The 15,547-nt window shown below is 48.3% G+C and overlaps 1 protein-coding gene across 1 annotated transcript in view; it reads left to right on the plus strand.

Moving 5' to 3' along the window:
- PTPN21 (protein tyrosine phosphatase non-receptor type 21) overlaps positions 1-15,547 on the plus strand; it is a 77,803-nt gene that overhangs the window by 37,887 nt on the left and 24,369 nt on the right. Inside the window, exons 8-12 of the mRNA XM_070415318.1 lie at positions 72-160; positions 1,086-1,173; positions 1,861-1,940; positions 9,299-9,359; positions 9,977-10,061. Coding sequence (XP_070271419.1) covers positions 72-160; positions 1,086-1,173; positions 1,861-1,940; positions 9,299-9,359; positions 9,977-10,061 — 403 coding nt within the window. The remainder of the gene's footprint in view (positions 1-71; positions 161-1,085; positions 1,174-1,860; positions 1,941-9,298; positions 9,360-9,976; positions 10,062-15,547) is intronic.

Raw genomic sequence — 15,547 nt, forward strand, 5'->3', positions numbered from 1 at the left:
CAGGTTCAGGGAATGGGGTGCAGTTGTGGCTGCTGTGCACCTGCCGCCTGAGTGTGTCCTTCTCCTTCCAGGATAGCCAGGGCAGCGACATTTCCATCGGAGCCTGTCTGGAGGGCATCTTTGTGAAACACAAGAACGGAAGGCCTCCTGTGATATTTCGGTATTTTTCTTACAACTTTCTGTGCAGTTTCTGTGGCTCCTGTTGGTGCTACTTTTTAGTTTCGATGTTAGTTATATTGCTCATAAGTATCTCCCCAGGTCTCAGTAGGAGATGGAAATACGCCCTTCCGAGGATAAAATACCACCTCACTGCCGGGTGCTTTTTGTACGCCGCTTTCTTCAAAGCCAGATGTGCAGAAAATAGTGCTTGTAATGGGGCTTGACTTAGGAAATTCTTAAAAATGCGTCCCTTTCTTCCCATATGGAGGCGTTCTTTCTTTTGATGTGAATTTTTCATATGAGCTCTGGTTTCTAGGGCTGTTTCTTTCTTTCTTTTTTGTTAATCTTCAACTGAGGATATTTTTTCCATTGCTTTTCAGAGAGAGTGGAAGGGAGGGAGGGAGGGGAAGGAGGGAGGGAAAGAGAGAGAGAAAGAAACATCAATGTGAGAGAGACACATCTACTGGTTGCTTCTTGCACGCGGAATGGGAAGCAAAACTGCAACCCAGGTGTGTGCCTTTCTAGGGAAGCACTGAGCCCCACTGACCTTGGTGTCCCTGGGACCTAACATAGTTTCTGACCTTGCCATAATGCATCTTTGTAAGATGTTTGCTGAATGAAGGAAGGGGTCATTGGCAACCAGCTAATATAGGGATCTTTGATCTAACTAGTCTGACAAATGGGGATAAATACATTTTACATTTTCAAGCATTCTCTGGCCTCGTTTAGTATACCTGCACTTTTTGTGGCTATGTGTTATCACTTCAATTAGAAGATGCATGCTAGAGGATTAAAACAACTGTTTTATTTCCAAGACAATCAAATATTAATTTATGTGTCAAGCTCAAACATGGAAATCATATGTCCCACCTCCTTGGTGTATGCATGAGCACTCACATTGCCATTTTCTGTTTGTTGTTCTCTAGGTGGCACGATATTGCTAACATGTCCCACAATAAGTCGTTCTTTGCCTTGGAGCTGGCGAGTAAAGAAGAGACCATCCAGTTTCAAACGGTGAGTGGGCAGTAGGAATAGCATGGAATGTTTTTCCTGAAAGTTAACATGTTAGCGTTTCGGTGTGTGTGTTTGGGGGAGGTGGGGGTGGGTGGCATTAAAATGATAGTATTTTACAGTTTTATAAAGTGTAAAATTTTATAACATTTTACATAATGGTAGTTTTGTCATAATAGTGCATTTGACAAAAGTAATTGCTCAGTGAATATTGTTGAATGAATCCTTAGATAACTACTAAATTTAAGCAACTACATAGGGGAGAAAGTGAGCACTAATATCTTAATTTCCATTAAGTGAATGGCTCTGTAGAAAGATCATTTCACAGGTATTTGCTTTTGCTCCCTCGACACATGGCAGTATGGAGTCACTGAGTCAAATGGTTTGTTTAAAAATGTCTTTGAGTTACCTATTTGTCAAAATGAAAGTTGACATTTTCATAAGCTTTAAATTTCTAAGTCATTTTGAAGCTGTTTAATACAAGAATCACACTGTTCGAATAGATTTTTTTTGTCTTCATAATTTAAATCCTAATTATCCTTCACATTCCTGTGAAGACACAGTATTAGAAAATGGAAGAGTCCCAGTGTGTTAAAAGTGACTTGACATAATTATGTCTTGTCCCCAGATAAACTCTGTATCACGTTGTAAATGTGCTTTCATCTCTTTTATGCATATTTTACTTACTAGGAAGACATGGAAACAGCAAAATACATGTGGAGACTCTGTGTGGCGAGGCACAAATTTTACAGACTAAACCAGTGCAGCCTGTAAGTATATCCTGCTCGTGGGAATTGGAGAAAAGAATAAGTTTAGACATTTTCATCTTGAATTGTATTGCATCATCTAGAAAGGCCAGTTTTATGAAATATGATATTTTAAATGGCATTTTTATGATAAACTCTTGGCTTTTGCATGTTAAAATGATATTTCTCAAAGTTTTACCATTTATTTTGCTTTGGACCAACTTCTAATGACTACAGATATGCCTGTAAGATTTCTTTTACCCATTTACTAGAATCATTCTAATTTTTGAAAGTTAGAAAGTGAATATCTTTTATTTTTTTTAATCAGCATTTTGTGTAATTAGGGATTATTGCTTTTCAAGCCATGTGAAGAATTTATGGCCCTTCTGCCTAATGTAGTTTTCTTAACCTACATGCACTGCCCCCTACTGGATCATTGCCATCAGCATATAAACGTGCTGTAATATTTCACATCTTAAAACACTTTTTTCTTTATGCCACATGCTCCCTAGCCATGGCATCATGTCTCTGCTCTCCCTTATAGCAAATTTCTTTCTGTTAAAAAAAATAAAAAAAAATAAATATATATATAATTGATTTCAGAGGGGAAGGGAGAGGGAGAGAGAGATGGAAACATCAATGATGAGAGAGAATCATTGATTGGCTGCCTCCTGCACACCCCCTACGGGGATCGAGCCTGAAACCCAGGCATGTGCCCTTGACCGGAATTAAACCTGGGACCCTTCAGTCCACAGGCCGACGCTCTATCCACTGAGCCAAACCGGCTAGGGCTGAAGCAAATTTCTTCAAAGGAGTTGTGTACACCTGCTTTCTCTCCTTCTTCCCAGCTTGTTTCCACAAAGCTGCCGCACCATTGACTCTGCCTGTCCCAGGGACAGCGACCCTCACCCAGTGGTCATTTCTGTTCGTTCACTTGACCCTCCAGCAGCACTTGCCCTCTGACCGCCCTTCCTTCCTGCACCTGCTCTTCCCTGGCTGCCAGGACCCCACCTTTCCTGCTTCTCCTATTTCTAGGCTGTTTCTTCTCACTCACCTTTGAGGTTTAATGCTCAGACCTCATCTCCATCCGCTGGATTCCTGGGGAATTCACCTGGCCTCAGGCTTAAAAACGGCATCTTTGTGCTGAAAGTGTGTTCCCATTGAGCCCAGTCTCCTCCCCGAGCACCTGATTGACACATCCTCCCACCTTGTCGACATCCCCACCTGCTACCTCCGAGGCACCTCACATTTGTCTAAAACCAAACTCTTGATGTGCTCTCCTGCTTCCTGCCCCCAGGCCTGCTTTTCCCTCTTCCCCGTGTTGGCAGGTGGCAACACCATATCACCGGCCCCAAACCTACCTGAGTCCTGTTTCTCTCTCATCCACACCCAAGTCCTCAGCAAGCTCTGCCTGCTCCGCCTTCAAAATGTACCTGAAATCTGACACGTTACCACCTCCTCTGCTAACAGCTGAAGTGCCAGCTGCCACAGTCTCCCACCTGGAATACGGCAGTGGCCTCCAGACTCCCTTTCTGAGCCTGCCCTGCCTATAGCTTCTCTCCTGACCAGCCAGAATGATCTTAACGTGAATCAGATCCCATCACTCTTCTGGCCCTCATTCCACCTCTTAAAATTACCAGGCTTGTGTCATCGGGCCATTGCCTGGTTCCAGCCTTGTTGCCTTTACCCTCCCCCTTGCTTCTCCTTTCCCAGCCACAATAGGATCCTTTCTGGTCTGTGAACATGTTACACCCTTGGGGGCGCTATACTTGCCCCTTCTTCTCCCGTGTCCTCACATGTCATCATTGATCAGAGGTGGCCCTCTTCAGCCAGGCTGTCCCCTCCCACCTGTGTCCCTTCCCCCTACAACCTGTCTCTCTCTTTCCCCGTGCAATTAGCACCACTTGAATATCTATGTATGTTTGTTTACTTGTTTACTGTCCGTGTCTCCTGCCAGCAGGTCAGCTCCCAGCCGACACTCTCCCTGTCTTGTTAACCCCCTGTATTCTCAGCGCTGAACAAGGGCCTGGCCCACGGCAGGCCTTGGTGAATTTGTTGAATGAGTCTATAGAAACAGTTGTTAGGAGCTCTGCTTTGGGGTGTATGTAGTGCTGTAGGAGCCTCTAGGAGAAGGGTACATAACCCAGAAGCGTCCAGTTAGGAACGGCTTCCCAGCCGAGTGACTGCTAAACTGCGACCTGGTTTCACTCCATCCCTCCTCTGGCCCAGTGCAGCTCCTCCCTCCTGGCCTCGCCTGCCCCATCCCTCCTGGCCTCACCTACCCCATCCCTCCTGGCCTCACCTGCCCCATCCCTCCTGGCCTCACCTACCCCATCCCTCCTGGCCTCGCCTACCCCATCCCTCCTGGCCTCGCCTGCCCCATCCCTCCTGGCCTCACCTACCCCATCCCTCCTGGCCTCGCCTGCCCATCCCTCCTGGCCTCGCCTGCCCCATCCCTCCTGACCTCACCTACCCCATCCCTCCTGGCCTCACCTACCCCATCCCTCCTGGCCTCACCTGCCCCATCCCTCCTGGCCTCACCTACCCCATCCCTCCTGGCCTCACCTACCCCATCCCTCCTGGCCTCACCTACCCCATCCCTCCTGGCCTCACCTGCCCCATCCCACCTGGCCTCACCTGCCCCATCCCACCTGGCTCCAGCCAGGGTTCTGGTTGGATGAGCAAAAGACATAGCACTGCTCTCAGGGTTACAGCCCAGGACCAAATCTGAGCCTGTCCCTCTCCACTCTTCCTCAGCTATGGGATTACGTGTAGAGTCCAGTGTTCCTCCTCCGGGTTCCCCTGCCCCACTCACCCTTGATCCCGGCTCTAGGGCCCTCAGTCCTTCCAATGCAGATGCTCCTCGCAGCCTCAGGCCTCGTTGGCGTGCCCTTCCTCCTCTTCTCTCGCAGAGCCAGTCATTCTTCAAGATCTGGTTTGCATGTAGAGCCGCCTTGAGTCCACCATGCATTCTGTTTGTTAGTCCTCGGTTTCACTCTCCAAGTCCTGTTTTTTCCGATCACTTTCATAACAATAATTCTGACTCAGCAAATGCTTTCTCCATATCGAGCATCATGCTGAGAGCTTTTATCTCCTCTCATCTTCACAGTCACCTGTGTGGTAGTTATTATTGCCCTTTTGTGGGCGATGGCATGGAGACTTAGAGACGTGAAGTGTTGTTCCCCTGCTAACGGGGAGCAGCGAGGCTGAGCCTGTGCCGTCAGCCCCGTGCAGGCTGCTGGAGTGTCCGCGTCTGCGTTGTGATGCGATTTGTCTGCCATGTCCGCTGGGGCTCCCTGAGGGCAGGCTCCTCCCATCCATCTTCGTGCCCTGGAGCCTGGCAGGGGGCCTCGTACGTGCATAAGGCTTAGTTAGCACCTGGTGGGAGCCTGGGTGACACGGTGACGGATCCGTGGGGAGAAGAGCCCTTTCGCTTCTTGTTGCTTTCCTTTAACTACTAACGGTCAATTGGGGAAAAAAAATTGGCCAGGAAGGAAGAGGAAAGGCTGCGGGAGTGCTTGTGTTTTATAGGGACCTGGGTGTGAAGAAAACCTCACACGTGCAGAACGACCTGACGATTAGCACTTAGGTCCCTGTCCCCCCCTCCCTGCATCCCTGCACCCCTGTTTGTATCCGAGTCCTCCTGCTGGTCTGGTGATGGGGTTTCCGAAAGCACCAGCTGGCAGGGGGGAGTACCCCTGCTTCCTTGTGGATATGGGAGCCTCTGCTTGCTGCCTGGTTGGGACTTTGGGGTGCATTTGTGGGTGGAAATGTTCCCTTGCTGCTAGATTCAGGGGTGCTGCGAGTCCAGGATAGTTGCATTTGGGGCTCCTCCGGGCTGGCCCACCTACCCAGCCACGTGGGATGTTATTTTTATGCAGTAGTGTGTTCTGAGATTCAGGGAGTAGATATGCAACCTTCTGGACCACCGCCTTTTCATAAAGATAAAGTCTTTCATACGTTGAAGAGTATCCATATTATTGACCCATCATCCCCTCAGTTTATTCTTTTTCTGGAAAATAATGAAGACTCAATGGGTTTGAATAAGCCACCAGTATAATTCCTTTCCCGCAGGCCTCCGTATTAGTTGGTGCCACATTTTGTTTCTAATCTCTGTACATCTGGTAGGCCGTGGACGTCCATTTCCACGCGGTAGTCCTATGTAATTATTCATGACGGTTGATATCCACGTCGCTCTCTGGAAAACGAGTATGTTTCATGGTGAGCACTTGTTCCCCAGGTGAAGTAAATGAATGCTTAGCTTTTTGGTAGGTAATAAAATGGAAAATTACTTTAATTTTCTGGTCATGTCTTCTAAGGCTCTAAACCTAGACTGAAGTATTGGTAAACTTGTTCTCACGGTCCAACTGGGTCAACTCAAGCGTGGTGAGCATTTAATGAGACTGCAGCAGGCCTAGAATTGGCCTCTCAGGATTCCTTTTCTCCCCCAGGCTTTTCTTGAGGTCATGGTTTGATTCCCAGTCAGGGCACATGCCCAGGTTGTGGGCTCGATCCCCAGTAGGGGGCGTGCAGGAGGCAGTCAGTCAATGAGTCTCTCTCATCATTGATGTTTCTTTCTCTAACTCTCCCTTCCTCTCTGAAATCAATAAAAATATATTTTTTAAAAAATCTCATTCCTCTGCAGTAGCCATAAATCTATAAGAAAGAAGCTGACAAAGCGAAATTTAGACAACTCTCAGAAGTATAGCTCAGCTGCCCATGCTTAGCAATGAGCATCACTTCCCTCCTCAGTCACTGTGTCTTTGGTTCAGCAAACATGGAGGGCTTCCTGTATGCCCATACGTGGCCTGTGCTCCTGCCCCCATGGGCCTTACAGAGCAGGTGGGGTTGTGTGTGTGCATAGGGGGGCGGTTCTAGGCGTATAATCAATTATCAGGAGCCTGTGCTCAGTAAGTGGACAGACCTGCCTGTTCAATTGCCGGTTCTGCTACTTATTTTCCACGTGACCAGCAGTAACTTACTTAATCTAAGTATCAGTTTCTTCATCTGTGAAATCAGGGTCAGCCGTCCTCCCGCATGGGGTTGGCATGGGCCCCACCGGGTGATCACGCTCAGTCTTCAGCCCTTTTTCAACACGTCCTGCCATTTATTTTCCTCGGGGCTGGCAGCCTTTTCTTGTTTTGTCTTCCCCAGTGCACGCATTCTGGTGATTTTTTTTTCCTAAGAGTTCTTCACCGGTCCCATGTCGGCAGCACCCATCAGCATTGTAAACGGCCCCCAAAGTCTAGAAAACACAACCAACAGTTCCCCCACTTTCTGTCGTTCACTGAGTGCAGGGTAGCTGGTCCCACAGTGAACTGCATTGACCAGGACACTGGCAGGAAGAAAGAGGAGGTTAGAAAATTAGAACGAGGGCGAGGCTGACTCTGCCAAACAGTGTGGCAGGAGGAAGAGGGACTGGCTTGTGTGTGCAGGGTCTGCAGTGGGCAGTGTCGCCCGCATGCTGGGTGCTGCCGGCCAGGGTGCAGCATCGATAGCGCGTGAGGGAGCTGCTGCCTGTGTCTTAGGCTCTGCGTCCTGGGGTTTTGTGTTTAACACACTGCGGTGGACTTTTGCTGCAGGCTGGGCAACTCTGGACATGTCGTTGGAGGATTCTGTCAGCAGTCCTTCCTCCCAAGTCTCCATTTCAGATTTGTAGTGCTTTAAAGTTCAGTTCACTTCAGCGAGGCTCTGGGCTAAATCGAAACTTCAAAAGACCAGTTCGCCTAAACCTACCCTTGACCTTGGAGAATGAGCAAAGGCAGAGTGAATGTTAAGGCTGCAAAGTGCAATGTCTTCAAATTCTGGACACAGATTTTAGGAATATATTAACGCGCAGTTAAGGACTATTAAAAAATTAAATAAAGCCCAGACACAGCCTTCTTACCTGCTCACCAAGGAGGCCTCTTTAACCGGGCATGTGTGGTATTTTTGTAGCGTAACGGAAGTCGCGTCCACGGGGTTTGTTGAGTAACATAAATACTGGCAGAACGGAGCGTCCTTGGGAAAGAGACATCTGTTCATCAACAAGCTTATTACATTCCAAAGATAATGAAAGAAATTATTAAAGCATTTAATTTAAAAAGAAAATCATCTAGCAAAAGCGGTTGTGGTCGCCTGGTGTTGAGCTAATGTACAGGGTTTGAAAGTGATGTTCGTTGTTAGAGCACTTAGGAATGCCAATCGGGGAGACCGAGGCTCGGTGCTATGGGGCATGAGCGTTCACTTTGTGCTGTGAATTTGCAGTCATTAGTCCTTGGAGCAGTGCAACTGAAGGTCACAGCATATTTCTGTAATCAGTAATTACGTGCCGTGTAAGCTCATGAACCAGGAACAGATGGCAAAGGTTTTTTTGTGTGTCTTTTTTAAATGCTTTGACAAAATTATGCAAGTCATCAGCAAAGCCAAGAATCCTTAGTGCTTAGGTTCCTAGATCTTAACTTTGACAAAACTGACCACACAAAAACAAAAAATGCCTGCCTCTGTTTAAAAACTATAGAATTACAAATGGGTTTTTCTGCTTCCTGTTTCTAATTTTACTCAGAGATGGGACTTGTCGTGACTCGTTTAAACTCTCAGATTATCTGGTAAATGTTAGTTGGCATGGCTTTTTAGAAACATTTAGTTTTTCCCATCACCATTTATCCCTTCTATGCCCTCTCCCACCTCCACCCATTCTCATTGCTTTTTAAAAAGTACATTTAAAACCGGAGAGAAGTTTCTTGAAAGAAAGGTAAATAAACGGGTTTACCACAGGCCCACTAAAACAATTTTCCTACTCTCCTGCTTTCCCTAACTGAATTCCTTAGAAGAAATACAGATTCTTAAGTTACCAACGTGATAAGCTTATCTCTTCATTACGTTTGGAATGTGTGGTTAACAGATTGTAGCTAAAGGCAGTCCGGGTTGCTTCCGGCTTTGGGGCTAGCAGCCGATGGCCAGCCCTCAGGTGTGTCAGTGGAGTGGTCAGTGCTGAGCCAGGCCACGGGGCGATGCGTTTGCACGGTCTTGCTGCCTCTGGGTGAGTTTGTGGGTGGTCTGGCCTCACCTCCTTCCCCCTCTGCTTGTCCTGGATGGACCAGGGAAGGTTCCCCCTGTCGGCCCCTCCGGTAGTCCAGGCAGCGGATGCTGTGGGAGGAGTCTCAGCCCCTGGCGTGGTCAGAGGGGCCTGGGCAGCGGGACGGGGCCGAGGCCATGCCAGGAACAGGGACCCTCCTTCCTTGTCTCAGGTATGAGATTGGGTTACTTTGTCTTTTGCATGGGAACCTGTATCATTTTACCGTCTTATTTATTCTTGTAGAATTAGGAAGATTGTATGTATAGAGAGCGAGCGAGAGGGAGAACATATGTATGCTCTTCTAAGGACGTGCCTTATTTTACAGGCAAACGCCGACCGTCACCGTGAACCTGATCAGGAGGAGGTCTTCTTCCAGGATGTCTCTGGTAAGAGAGAAGGAAAGCCATGATGGCTGTTTCCCTTAGTGATGTCATCTTCCTTAGTAAAGTAGGCTTAGGGCAGTGCTGATTTTTAGTTTGAACACAAAAGTGTGTCGATACTCTATTGTTTTTTTTGACCAAAGAAATGGTGATTTTTTTTTTCCCCCCAGAGGGTAAGCCCCGTATTGATATAACATTTATTATATTATACATTGAAATATGAGGTCGAATCTAATATTTAAAATTTTGACTATTAGCCAACAGTAATCCGGAGTTTGTAGATATTTAAAGTACTGGACAATTTTGCCTCCTAAAATTAAATATAAGTTTCTTACATTCATGTTTACATGAGAATTTAGGCCATTTTTGTCCCTCCCTCCTTGCCCTTAACTTTTCGGACGCAGCACGTTTTCTTGTGCTGTGTGATGTCTGCCCTCAGTGCACGGGGTTTGGCAGCAGTGAGAATGGCAGATAAGGGCTGTGGATTTCTATGTTCGCTTTTCACGTATGTTTGTGACTCCTTTGGGAGTGTTTTAGTGGAGACAAAGAAGCCAGCAGGCAGCGCCTTTGCATGTTACCTAGGCAGTGTGTTTTAACCCCGCCTCCAACTTCCCATTTCTCAGCCTAAGCCTCAGCCCTATGCGATGCCCGCCCCACCCCCGCTGCATTACAATGGACATTACACAGAGCCCTACACTTCTTCTCAAGGTAAGGGGCACTGGCTGTCAGGGGCCTGACGGCATGATTGCAATTTGAATAGTCATGAGATTTGGAAACCTTGAAGCCAGTGTAATTTTTGACTGAAGTGACATGCAAAATTAGTGTGATGGTGGTAGCCGTGCTAGATTCATAGGATAGGCCGCCGTTATATTCTGTTTCTTGGACATGTGTAGAAAATATGCAGTACATTAGTCCTCCCTTATCCACGGGCATATGTTCCAGGACCCCCAGTGGGTGCCTGAAACCAGGGATAGTACCGAACCTGATATGTACTATGCTTTTTTTTTCTTTTTTAAATAGTGTTAATTTTGTATATTTCAGAGACTATTGATCTATTCTTTTTATTTTTTATATGTTTTTATTGATTTCACAGAGGAAGGGAGAGAGAGAGGGAGAGAGAGGTAGAAAACATCAATGATGAGAGAGAATCGTTGATCGGCTGCCTCCTGCATGCCCCCCACTGGGAATCGAGCCTGCAGCCCGGGCATGTGCCCTGGACTGGAATCGAACCTGGGACCCTTCAGTCTGCAGGCCAACGCTCTATCCACTGAGCCAGTCTAGCTAGGGTGGTTCTGTGCTTTTTCTTAAACATACATACCCAGGGTACAATTTAATTTATAAATTAGGCACAGTAAGAGATTAACCATAACTAATAAAAAAAAGACAATAGTAGTTCATTTTACAGTTAGAGAATAGTAACAGTATACTCAAATAAAAGTTATGTGAATGTGCTCTCTCTCTCTCAAAATGTCAGGAATTTTTCATGTAACATTTTCAGGCCATGGTTGGTCGTGGGTAAATGCAGCTGTGGAAAGCAAAACCACAGATATGGGGCGACTACTGTATTAAATTTTTTAAATAATTAAATTCATCGAGGTAACGTTGTTTAATATCATGTAAGTTTCATGTGTACAGCATTAGAATTTGATGTCTGTATAATCAAATGCGTGCCTACCACCCAAAGTCTAGTTTCCTTATGTTGCCGTATATTTGATCCACTTTACCTACTTTGCCCTCCCCTCCCCTCTTCCCCGCTGGTAACCACCATTCTGTTGTTGTCACCAATCTGTGAGTTGTTGTTTTTTTAGTTCATTTGTTACTTTTTTGTTTTATATTCCACAGATGAGTGAAATCATAGTTTTGTCTTTCTCTGTCCTTCTTCACTTAACATAATACCCTCAGGATTCATTCACGTTGCCACGAAAGGCAGTGCTTCATCCTTTTTATGGCTGAGTAGTACTCCTGTACTTACAGGCATCACATCTTTACCCATTCATCCGTCAGTGGACACTGAGGCTGTTTCCATGTCTTGGCTGTTGTAAATAATGCTGCAGTGAGCATGCGGGTGCAGGCATATCTTTATGAATTCGTGTTTTCATGTTTCCTTGGTGAATACCCAGAAGAGGAATTGCTGGATCATATGTATTACATTTGGATGCTCACATGATCCTTAATTTGTCCCATTGGCTCTTCTTCCAGCTGGTTCCTGTGTGTCCTGTTATTCCCGCCGTTAGCTTTCAGTGCTTCCCTGCTTTCTGGCACAAGACGTCCCAGGTTCATTCTGTCTTTCCCCTGCCTGAGCCCTTCCTACTATAGAGGTTTAAACATCTTATTTTTAAAACATATTTTAACTTTTCACTTGATTAGTATAGGGAGCTGTATTTAAGAGAGTGCTTCCAGCCTGGCTGGTGTTGCTCAGTGGTTGAACATTGACCTGTGAACCAGGAGGTCACGGTTCTATTCCCCATCACGGCACATGCCCTGGTTGTGGGCTTGATCACCATTAGGGGGTGTGCAGGAGGCAGCCAATCAATGATTCTCTCTCATCATTGATGTTCCTATTTCTCTCTCCTTCTCCCTTCTTCTCTGAAATTAAAAAAAAAAATTTTTTTAAAAAATGCTTCCAAAGCTGAATCTCCGCATTCATTTAACATCTGCTCTCTCCTTTGTTTACAAGGACCTACTAGAGCAGTGATGGCGAACCTATGACACGCGTGTCAGAGGTGACACGCGAACTCATTTTTTTGGTTGATTTTTCTTTGTTACATGGCATTTAAATATATAAAATAAATATCAAAAATATAAGTCTTTGTTTTACTATGGTTGCAAATATCAAAAAATTTCTATATGTGACACGGCACCAGAGTTAAGTTATGGTTTTTCAAAATGCTGACACGCCGAGCTCAAAAGGTTCGCCATCACTGTACTAGAGGCCAAGGAGCTTTATGCAGAGAAGTCATTCCGCACCTTAGGAAGCTTAGAATCTAATAGTTGGGGGTAAGACAATTACACAAATAACTTAAATACAAAGAGAACATGATTATTTCGATGAGCGAGAGCAAGCAATTCCTGCTCCGTTCAGTGGAAGGATGAGTGTCCTCATGTTGGGGAGATTGAGAAGGGCTTTCGGGCCTCAGAAGATGGGCGGGTGGGTTTCAGCAGGTAGAGAGGGGGTGGGTGTCTGACTGGGATCCTGCTGCTGGTTTGGGGGGACGGTGAATGCTGTCGCGCAGAATGAGGAGAAGGGTGTTTGGAGAGGAGAATGGTCCAGTGGGCTCACCCAGGGAACTGGTAGGAATGATGCTGAAGGGACAGACGGTGGGTGGACTGTGTGGTTTGTGCCGGGCCTTGTGGTAAAGATGGGAATTTCCGTGCCGTGAGGTGGGCAGCAGGGGAGCAGTGCTGGGGTGCGGACTCAGGTGCTTCCCACGATCACTGTCCTCTCCGCCTTGCACCCTGCCTGGTCTGGTTTCCGACCCCAGCCCTCCTCCTCCTGGGAAAAGGCTCTCTTCCCATTGCTGGCGTTACCTTCCCACTCATTTCTTTCCCTGGGTCTACAAACATCTTACTATCTTTTGTCTCTTCTCTCTTCCAACTGCAGTTTGGTGTTTTTCCTTTTTTTCCTCTTGCACCCACTTCTGCTGAGAGTGACATCTGTGTGCTGCTCCTGTCTGGTCCCCCGTTCACTCCTCCCGCCTTTGCTCTTCTGTTCACGCTGCCCTCTCCTGGGTCCCCGGCACCCGCACACCCTCCTTACCATCAGAGTCCAGCGTGCTCTCCGCCTGTAAATCTCAGTGTGCGGGTTCTCCCTGCACTGACAACATTGCTCACGGCTCCAATGCCTGCTCTCAAACCCGCCCTCACCACCACCACCTCGTGCAGGCTCAGCCACCATCCAGATTTCACCAAGGACGAGTGGTGTCAGGTCTGTACTTCCCACCCCTTCCTCACTCCTCTGCTCAGCCCACGCTTCCAGGTCTGCTAGGTGGTCGTGCGGTGCAGGGGGCTGCGGCGGGCACAGCACCAGGCTGTGATGAGCACTCGGTAAATCTCACCAGCTATGCCGACTTGCTGAGCACTGATTGAAATGTTAAATCCGATCTCTCCACTTGACCGGCCTGTCCCTTTCCCCACGTTCCTTCATCCTCATGATGAAGTCACCTTCCTGGTTCCTTGGATTCCAACCTGCATGTCATTTTTCTCATCTTCTTTTTCCTTTTTGCCCTCAGCAGCCAGTCCGTTACACATCTATGGGATTATACGGCCTCTAACTTCATATAACGTCTCTTCCTTCTCCTGTCCCTCTTTGACGGACCCAGTTTCTCCTGTTTAAACCTCTCCCGAGCTGCTGTGTCACAGGAGCTGACACCTTCCGTGTCTACCTCCCAGGCTCATCGGGCTCCTGGTGACCATCCCCTGCCTGGGCTCAGCACTCTGCACTTCTCCCTCTCACTGCTTTTCCAGTCTTCTTTCTGCTGTCCTTTCACTCCTCTCTGGCTGCCTGGTGCTCAGCCACACCGAGCATGGCCTCTAGGGCGGGGGGTCTCTGCTGCCCTGTCACCCAGAATGCCCTTGTCCCACACACCTTCACGCACCCTCTTGCCCACAGGCCTCTGCCCAGTCAGGGTAGGCTGTGCTGTGCTGTGGGAAAACACCGTTCTAAGCCCCCTGTGGCTTACTCAGGAGAAGCTACTTCTTGCTCAGTTACCTGACCTTCGTGCATGGGCAGGAGGCCCCTGCTTCCCTCTGCAATGTTGCTGGTCAGAATGGCAGGGAAGGGAGCGTGGAAACGGGCTGTCGGCCTCTGCTCACGTTCCCATGACCATTACTCGTCCCACGGTGGTGCCCGACCTCCAGAGGGGAGGAGGCGTGATCCCGCGTGCACTCGGCAGTAGACCAGCTGCTATTGAAAGCTGGGCATGCCTGCCCCGTCCTCCTGTCCCTCAAGGCCCCTCCAGTGCCAAAGCTTCTGTGAGGCGGTTCTTGACCTTCTCTTCTCTGTCTCCATCAACCCAGACCTTTTCATTTGACTGGGTTCCAGTCATTTCCCCCCATCAGTTCTTAGTACAGTGTTGTACGCCTATGGGCTCACCAATGGGTGGTCTGTGGGGTGCGCAGAGGAGCCTGGAGGCTGGGAGAGCAGACAGTTGGTGCTTGAACCAGCTCTGCATCGGCAGCGGCTGTGCTAGTCCAGACAGGCTGCAGTGAGCAAAGGTGGGGGGTTCCTGACTCAGAGCTCGTGTGTGTGCATCCAGGTACGGGAAGAGCGCAGGGACAGGAAGCACCGTGCCTCAGCGGTGAGCACACGGGCATGCATTTGAGTCCTGTCCCTTCATGGCTGTGTGCCGCCAGATCCAAGTCCAAACACCAGCCCGTGGTGTATTCACTTTAGGATAAGGTGCCACTTACACGGTCGTGGGGCCTTAGAATCACACAGTCACAGCTTTTCACAGGCTGTTCCCCGAGGGACTGGACGGCTGCTTTTCCCGAGGGTTGGAGATCATCGCGAAGTGTTTCAGGTGAACCGCAGATGGGCTGCAGGAAGCAGGCCTCTTCCCAGCCCCGGCAGGGTCGTGCACTCATGGGCCCTGGTGATGAGAGTGAGCCCCGATTCTGAGTGTGGCTCCGGCTGCGGAAGCGTGGGGACTGGCTCTTCTCGGCTCTGGCCCCCTGGTGAGGCGTGGCTACTGCTGACACTGTTGGACCTGGAGAAGCTCAGATTCTGCCCAGACGTTGCCCTTTTTTGTTCACCTGGAAGCACCTACACAAACAATCAGCAGCTACACGTAAGGGTGCACTTGCGGGCAGCTGGTGCCTGAGCCAGCTCTGATCAGCAGGGCCCTCCCCAGCAGGGGAAGGCAGAGTCAGGGCCCTGCCGCCCCCGGGTGCCCCAGCCTGCAGCTCCCAGGGTTCCAGAAGGTCTGTTTCATCACTCCCATCAAACATGTTTTTGACTTTCAGAAAAAGATGATGGGTTGTGTTGCAATTGTACTCTTAATATTGGGCTTAGCTGTGCCTGATCTTTATTGGGTGCCACGTCCCGAACTCCCCATCCTCGGAGCTGGCAGAGCCATCCCATCCTATAGATGAGGAAATGACCCGCCCAGGATCACTCAGCGTGTGTGGGGGAAGCTAGGTCATGTCAGTGCCATTTCCATAAACTACAGCATCAAAGGTTAAGACCTCTCTCAGTA

The sequence above is a fragment of the Myotis yumanensis genome, unplaced genomic scaffold, assembly GCF_028538775.1.
Source record: "Myotis yumanensis isolate MYYU_CA2020_CCGP unplaced genomic scaffold, mMyoYum1.0.hap1 SCAF_1, whole genome shotgun sequence".
NCBI classification, from domain to species: Eukaryota; Metazoa; Chordata; class Mammalia; order Chiroptera; family Vespertilionidae; genus Myotis; species Myotis yumanensis.